Source organism: Lepisma saccharinum, chromosome 18, assembly GCF_977018435.1.
Source record: "Lepisma saccharinum chromosome 18, izLepSacc3.1, whole genome shotgun sequence".
Taxonomy (NCBI): Eukaryota; Metazoa; Arthropoda; class Insecta; order Zygentoma; family Lepismatidae; genus Lepisma; species Lepisma saccharinum.
In genome coordinates this window covers 57,275,561-57,283,985 of record NC_139246.1, presented here as the reverse complement: position 1 = coordinate 57,283,985, position 8,425 = coordinate 57,275,561, and the positions used below count along the sequence as shown (strand labels likewise).

At 41.8% G+C, this 8,425-nt stretch overlaps 1 protein-coding gene across 1 annotated transcript; it reads left to right on the top strand.

Annotated features, from left to right (window-relative positions):
* The first annotated feature begins 5,933 nt into the window (after window positions 1-5,933).
* On the top strand, window positions 5,934-7,019 carry LOC146002295 (uncharacterized). Its single transcript, XM_083140005.1, has one exon. The coding sequence runs from the start codon at window positions 5,934-5,936 to the stop codon at window positions 7,017-7,019; it is 1,086 nt and encodes a 361-aa protein (XP_082996131.1).
* Window positions 7,020-8,425: the final 1,406 nt, after the last annotated feature.

Sequence of the window (8,425 nt, the reverse complement as noted above, 5' to 3'; positions counted from 1 at the left end):
TATGGCGGCAAAGAAATACAGAGTTCGAACCGCGAAACTTAATTCCAACTGTCAAACACGGTGGCGGTTCACTCTTAGTATGGGGTTGTATGAGTGCTGCTGGGGTCGGCAAGTTGCATTTCATAGAGGAAACGATGGATCAGTACATGTACATTGATATATTGAAGAATAATTTCAGCACTAGTGAACTTGGTTAATGATTATTTTTTTCAACAGGAAAACGATCCTAAGCATACCGCCTTCAAGCCCCAGATCTGAACCCCATACAAAATGTATGGAGTGTATTAGAGAAACAGATAAGAAAAAGAAACATATCCAACAAATCCGACCTAAATTAGTATTGCTAGAAGAATGGAAAGCCATGTCACTTCAGATTACTGCAGATGTGGTAAAATCTGTACCAGATAGGCTCGAGGCAGTGATTCGTGCCAAAGGAAATCCAACAAAACATTAAATGCTTGTGATTTTTGCAGAAAATATGGTTAAGAATGGCAAGTGTCCAAAGACTTTTTCTGTTCAAAATATGTGATATTTTTGTTATTATTGTTTATAGATGGTTTCTTTTTTATATTTTGTATTTTCGTGTTGTATCAGATAAACAAGTATATGAGGTAGAATGATGTGGTTTTCATTCAAGTCGCCTACCTGCACCCACAACCCTGAGCGGATCCCCTGTTTACGTACCATCAATGGTGTCCAAACACTTTTTACACTCACTGTATACCGCTCGCAATTCCAACTGGCGGCTGGTAAACAGCGATCCGTTGACTGCTCTTCGACTTACATTGGGCATTTTCGAGTCACAAAGCACCGAAAGTTCCTGGCGGGACGAAAGAAATGAGCATCGGATACACAGCATGTTGCCAAAAGTACCGTAAAACGGAGGTAGCGGGGGGAGTTGATCAACGCCGTTACTGGATGAAAGTTGCGCAATAGTACATTAGTACACAAAACACCAATACACTACATAGAAGTCAACAAAAGCAACTGATAAAAAAAAAACAGACATACTCTCGGCAACATTGTAACGGAAGACCGATATTACCCCTGCAGTTCTTACTTCGAAAATGAGGTTGTTAACACTCATAGACGATTGGTGTACAGATAGAGCTATGAAGAAAATGTAAGCCAGTTGCCAGTTGGGCCTGCGCTTCCACATCAACATGACAGTTGCAAGGGCATTATGTTCAGTTAGGCTCATCAGAATCCAAATTGTACAACGTGGTTACATTGGGTATCAAACCCATGACTCCTTGACTGTGACTACGAAACGATAATTACCACTGCACCGGAAGGACCGTGTTCATCAGAAACAGCATCATGTTAAACTTTATGTACCGCCACTGGCATACGCAGGATATTTTTTGACGGGGGCTAGTAATGTACTGTAAAAGTTGTTATTACACAGCTACGTTCTAGCTACGGGTAGGATACACTACAAATTATTTGCTAATTACCAATTTTTATCCTTCGTTTTTAATTTCAAAGGCAAATGTAGTAATCGAAAATGGGAGTTATTTTGAGGCGAGTTTACATTTACCAATTTGGATTTCCCGAGTTTTTTACTGTTTTCATTTGGAAGTGTTGATTTTCTCAAAATTTCGGGGGGGGGGGGCTGTAGTGGAAAATATGGCTTTAAAAAACGAGTTTTTCACCCCTGGCTTTTTAGTTTTTCTAAATTGATTTTTTCCTGATTTACCTCCATATTTCGGTAGGCTTTTTAAATATAAATATTAATTTTATATCAGGATATACATTTTGAAATAGCTTTTCATTGAATGTTTCTGTTTATAATAAAAATACGTGATGATTGTACTGGGTGAGTCTGTTAAAAGAGGCCCCATGGAAAACTTGCTCCTTGCATGTAGACAACCCCGGTACACCGAAGAGCTCTAATGGGACAGGTGTATAGCAACAACCCTCACACACTCGAAGAACTCCAGAACAACATTATCACAGCTATCCAGGCCATCCCGCAGGATGTCCTCGCCCGTGCTTTTCAGAACATGTGGTATCGTCTGCACACGTGCCTCGAGGTCAACGGAGGACACTTCCAGCACCTCTTCTAGGTAGGTTGTTGTCACACTGTACTGTATTTACAGAAGAGATGTTTCATTAATTTACGTTTATGTCAAGTTGTCTAAAGTCTAAACAGCTTGGCACAGATATCCTGGACTGTTCTCTACCCCGCTCTTCTCTTCGGTGTACCAGGGTTGCCTACCTGCAAGGAGCACATTTACCACGGGACCTCTTTTAACAGACTCACCCAATATGAAGTACAACTGACCACATGAGCAGCAAAAAAGTAGCGCCAGTTTGGAAGATGGCGATTTCCATGCAGGCAGGGAAGCAGTAGCGTAAATAACACGCCCGCAATCCCCGAGCTTCTGACATGCAGTGAGAAAGATAAAATAAATATATCTTCAATCTTTACTTTAAAATAATCCAATGAGTCGAGAAAGAACATCCCCTGACAGTTCGTCGAAAGGAAAACTTTTGTCATTCTCAATTTATCATTCTTACTGCGTCCTCGAAGTTTGTGTGCAGCTCCACACCGTGGAGGTTGCAGGGGTCAGGCCCGTACCCAGGATACTTTGACGGAGGGGCCACATCCGATGTCTATAATTACGAGAGAGATTAGAGTATATAAAGGTTGTTTTAAGTGTTAGATTTGTTTAATTCTTGGTTTATGCTAATGAATATCAATAAAATTTGAAAATTATATTAGTCTTGCATTCTTGTTTTATTGTAATTTTGTATATGTTGCTAAGGCTCGTACCCAAGATTTCTCTAAGGGGGAGGGAGTAGGCCCGAATATGCTGAAAAAGAGGATCAGAAATGAAGTGAGAAATGTTATTTTAGGTTGCTTTTCTGCCCAATTTGTCTAATCGCGACGATGAGGATGAGCGACGATATGATGACATTGATGAAGGAACACACTCACAAGGAACACATATGCCCAGGTGAGACTCGAACCAGGAACTCCCTGCGTCCTAGCGCGCTAACCACTCCGCCACGGTGGCAGCCCTGCATCAACGATTATAAAACTCTAACTATCCAATATTGCAGACTACAGATTTCTACACAGCAAGAACATTCATTTATGCAAAGATAGAGAATGACATTTTCACAAAGTTGCAATTTTGTTGTTTTCGTAGCCTTTTATAGGTTCATGTTCAAATATTTCATGGTTTGAGGGGGGACTCCCTCACCTGGCAGGGTTGTTATTTACATCCTTTTACTGGCGTCGTAGCGGCCCTTGCCAACCCATCCGCGAAATGAAAACTAGAAGATCCTCCCAGACCCAAGAAGCAACCACAGCAGCAACGGAGTATCAAGAGACAAAAACCGAGACGGCATTAGTGTATTGGCGAGGGCTTTTTTTTTTTTTTACAGACTTTTATATGCTGTCACCAATCACTTGCAAAGCAGATTTTCAGATGAAAGTTTGCAAAGGGCACCTGCAGGATTTTTTCAGGGGCCAGAGCAAGATTTAATATCTTCCCCTTCTGTCAAATTCACTTATGTATTAGGTTATCCTTTATTATTATTATTATTATTATTATTATTATTATTATTATTATTATAATTATTATTATGTTATTTTATTTGTTGGAGAATTATCTCTTGAAACTAACCGCGATATATCTTTTTATATATTCTTGTATTCGCAAATAACAGAACTTTTCTCTTGCTCATTTTGCTATGCATTTGTTTCTATATAACCAATTGCTTATTTTGTGTATATCCAGTGCTTTAAGAAACCTGCACTCCCATTGGTCAGTTCATATCGGGTGCGGTGCCTAGTTGCCGCCATCTTTGCGCGGTAGCTTAATTCCGCCAGTGTTCGTGCAGAAGTCACTCCGGCAACAGCCGAAAGTCACCGCGTTGCGGATATTCATCAAAAACGTAAGCCTAACGTGGCTACGTTTCATTCGGCACATCAGTAAAGTGCAGTGATATTTAGTTCAGTTTCACAGGAACATTACAGTGCTGATATCATTCAGTGAAGAACTAGTGACGTGTTATTGTAACACCGGCTTCCAATTTCATATAAACAGTTTACTGAAGCAGGAGTACAGGACAGTGTAATTACGTGTTATGTGTACATATTTATTATTAATATAACGTTATAGTTGTAGTAAGTGCCTTCATTTTCTTTACACCTTAAGAAGATCGCGGTGAACTCAGCTCTATGGTGATACAATCCATTCCAGGGAGACAATCAGGGTCCTTCCGGGCACCAAACGCATTGATTTATGGTCCTCCGCAGGCCGCGATCTCCTTTGTATTGAACATGAGATACGTTACCATCAGTGATTTTAGTGACATTGTGTTGTGCAAACTTTATTTTCAAGTACAGTAACTACAAGTTATTGAAAGCATTACGTAATTCGTTGTAGCGCGCAAGATATTTTCCACGTGGCTGAAGGACAAGCCCGGGACTTTCCCGACCAACAGCGCTCACGCTGTTCGCTTGTCAGTAACGTTTCACACTCCGCTCCCTTCGTCCCTCGCGCTGTACGAGGAACTCTCGGTCGGCGACCAGTGACATGACGTCATACACCCGTGGTGTGTCCCTGAGTTATTTTTAGACTGCAGTTTTCTGTTCCTTCACGGGACTGACTTTTTCGTTCGTTTTCGTGCGGGGAACTTCTAGCGAGGAGAAACGTATTGCGGAGAGTTGCATCAAGCAGCCCACGCGTGCAGACGTGACATCACCATAGCGACCGTGCATCAGCTGTTTCCAGTACTCGTCAGTGTCAACGACTACCCGCAGTGTTGCAGCCTAACCAGGATTTCAGATGCAAAGATAGTCCAGTGACTGCCAGATCGGTGAGTACAACAGTGTTTGGTTCAATATTTCCTCATTTTTTCCTTTCATTTCAATACGCATTGCTTAGCCCCTCCCACCTTCAGGCATGACAGACTTAGCACATCTTCTAAAGCAACGTGCCGCCTACAGGTGGCAAATAACGAGATTGCAGTCGTATATGAGCAGTGTTGATCCAGAGGCGCCGAACGTTCAACAGATCAAGGTTCGGCTGGAGCAACTGAACACATTATGGCCCAAGCTAGAAGAAATTCAGGATTGCATTGAATTTGAAGCCACAGACGATAAACACACGGAAGATCGAGAGACAATCGAACTTTCATATTGCGATCTCAAGTCGCAGATGCTAACATTAATTTAGGGAAATCATTCAAATACAGACGACGCGGAAAATGAACACAGGGCTTCGTGCAAGTCTCAAGTCAAGTAGCCATTAATAGAGCTTCCACATTTCAGTGCAAATTACACCCAATGGGTATCATTCAAAAACACATTTTCTTCGCTCATACATGATAATTCGAATATTTCAGATATTCAGAAATTCCAGTATTTACGTGTCGCACTGAAGGGTGAGGCATTGCAAATCATTGAAAGCATACCAATTACAGCATCCAACTACGGTGTAGCGTGGAAACAACTCCAAGAGCGTTTTGACAACAAGCGTCTCATAGCTGCTTCACACGTCAATGATATTTTGCATATAAAACCAGTGTCGAGAGAAAACTCAGAAGAGTTGCGAGCGTTCGCAAATACAGCTATCAGTTCCATCTCAGCGTTAAAATTATTAGCAGGAGATAGTTCACTATCAGATATAGTGTTAGTTCAACAACTTACCTCTCAGCTTGATGCCACCACACGAAAAGCTTTTGAATTAGAAGTGAATGATTCTGAATTCACCACTCTTGACAGTTTGTTTCAATTTCTAGAGCACAGAACTAAGGCTTTAGAGAAATTCAAACCAATTTCCAATGAAAGATCAACATTCAAACGACAGTTTAGTGGCAACACCAAACAGCAAAGTCACAAACCTGCGCATCCTTCTCCTTCAAGATCGTATGTTTCTACTGTATCTCCTTCATGCCTGTATTGCAAGGATACTATGAAGAATAATAAGCATCCGCTGTTTGCGTGCAGTTCTTTCAAAGCAGCTACTATAGCTCAGAAGTACAAATTTCTTCGAGAAAACCAGATCTGTTTCAATTGTCTTGGACAGTCAGATCACCAGGGATTTAGGTCAGGATGCAAGGCAGGATCTTGCAAGTATTGCGGCGAGAAACGTAATTCCCTTCTTCATGAAGATAAGAACAGCAGAGAACGACAAACACAGAAGCAGCCCAGAAGTAAATCGGCAGTAGGCGATGATACTCGTTTTCAGGATAATGATGCCCAGACTAAAGCAACATATTGTTCTGTCAAGAACAGAGAAACTTCGCAAGTTCTCCTAGCCACAGCAGTCATAAAAATCAAGAACGCATACGGCGAGTGGCTCCCATGTCGTGCACTTTTGGATGGAGCCTCGCAGAGTAATATTATGACAGAGCATCTTGCTCAGCAGCTACGCATCAATAAACAAAAACGCCGAATTCCAATCCAAGGGATAAATGAAGCTACAGTGCAAGCCTTTCACACCATGGAGACGCAGATTAAATCCAGCATAAGTGGATTCTCCATGGATATATCTTGTTCCATTTTGCCAAACATCACAGGTTCGATGCCAGCGCAGAGGCTCGAAACTTCCACATGGGGAATTCCGAGTGACATATATTTAGCAGATCCTAGCTTCCATACAACTGGCAACATTGACCTACTTCTGTCTGCAGATGTGTTCTACACGATTCTCAAGCCAGAAAAACTTTCAAGAACAGGAAACTATCCAGCGTTGCAAAACACTGAATTTGGATGGATTGTAGCAGGAAGGATTCCCAATGCACCATCTACGAACGGACCTTCGAAGTCATTCTTTGTTCGCGCAGAAGATACAGTCAATTTCCATTTACAGAGATTTTGGGATTTGGAGGAATTCCATGATAAGTTGCCTTCACCAGAAGAAATCACCTGTGAAAAACATTTCCAGGAAACTACATCTCGTGATCGAGAAGGTCGATACACAGTCAAGCTACCCTTGAAGAAGGACAGATCCGTTCTTGGGGATTCTCTGCAAACAGCGATTTCACGATTTAACTAATTAGAAAGAAGACTTGATCGGAACATGGAATTGAAAAGAGACTACACAGAATTCATGGTCGAGTACCAACAACTCAAACACATGCAACCAATTGGGACATTGGAAGATATATCCAGAGACAAGGAGACAAGGTACTACATTCCACATCACTGTGTGATCAAGGAATCAAGCAAAACTACACGTTTAAGAGTGGTTTTTGATGGAAGCTCGCCAACAACTACGGGGGAATTGTTGAAAAGTATACAGATGATTGGTCCACGATACAAGAAGAATTGTTTTCAATCCTGCTCAGATTTCGTAGACACAAAATCGCACTGACTGCAGACACGGCTAAAATGTATAGGCAAATTAACATGCATTCAGAAGACAGACCACTTCAATGCATCTTATGGAGATCATCACGTGACGAACCGATCCATGTTTACAGTTTGAACACAGTCACTTATGGATTAACTTCAAGTTTATTCTTGGCCACAAGATGCCTCAAACAGTTGGCAGAAGATGAATCATCAAATTTCACAGTAGCCACTCATGTCTTAACACATGACTTCTACGTTGACGATTTTCTGGGAGGAAATCATTGCATTGAAGGTGCAATAAAGCTGCGTGAAAGTCTCACAGAATTACTCAAGAAGGGAGGATTCAATCTACGTAAATGGTGCTCCAATAGCAAGGCAGTGTTACAATCTATTCCAGAAGAATTGAAGGCAGTACAGGACCTAGTGCAATTCGACACGGAAGGCTCAAAAACATTAGGAATTTCATGGCGCCCATCCACGGACGAATTTCTTATGGACAGCAAGGTCGATACAACAGTGGATGTATGCTCGTTGAAGATCTTCTCAAAGCGCCAAGTTGCCAGCATAATTGCACAAGTGTTCGATCCAATCGGACTAATATCACCAGTGGTGATCACATACAAGTCATTCCTGCAGCAGTTATGGCTCCACGATGTAGGATGGGATGATCCGCTTCCTATAGATTTGCAGAAAACATGGCGTCGTCTTCATTCGCAGCTCACATGTATTAACAAAGTAAAAGTACCACGGTTCGTTTTGGCTCCAGGAGACATACATAAAGTTCAAATTCACGGTTTCTCTGATGCATCAGAGAGAAACTATGGCAGTGTTCTCTTCGTAAGATCAATTGATTCAGAGGGTCACATAAGTGTGAACTTATTGTGTTCAAAGTCCAAGCCGGCTCCGGTGTAGAGAACCACTCTTCCACGTTTGGAATTATGCGCGGCAGATCTACTAGCCAAACTGGTACACAAAGTATTGCCTATACTGCGTCTATGTATAGACACCATTCACCTATGGACCGACTCAAAAATCGTCCTAGCTTGGCTGGCGTCACCAGCCAGTAAATGGAAACCTTTTGTTGCCAACCGAGTTGCTATGGTACAG

What these genes read in the sequence shown, in the direction of transcription:
- LOC146002295 (XM_083140005.1), top strand. Translation starts at nt 5,934, where the DNA reads ATGAAGAATAATAAGCATCCGCTGTTTGCGTGCAGTTCTTTCAAAGCA.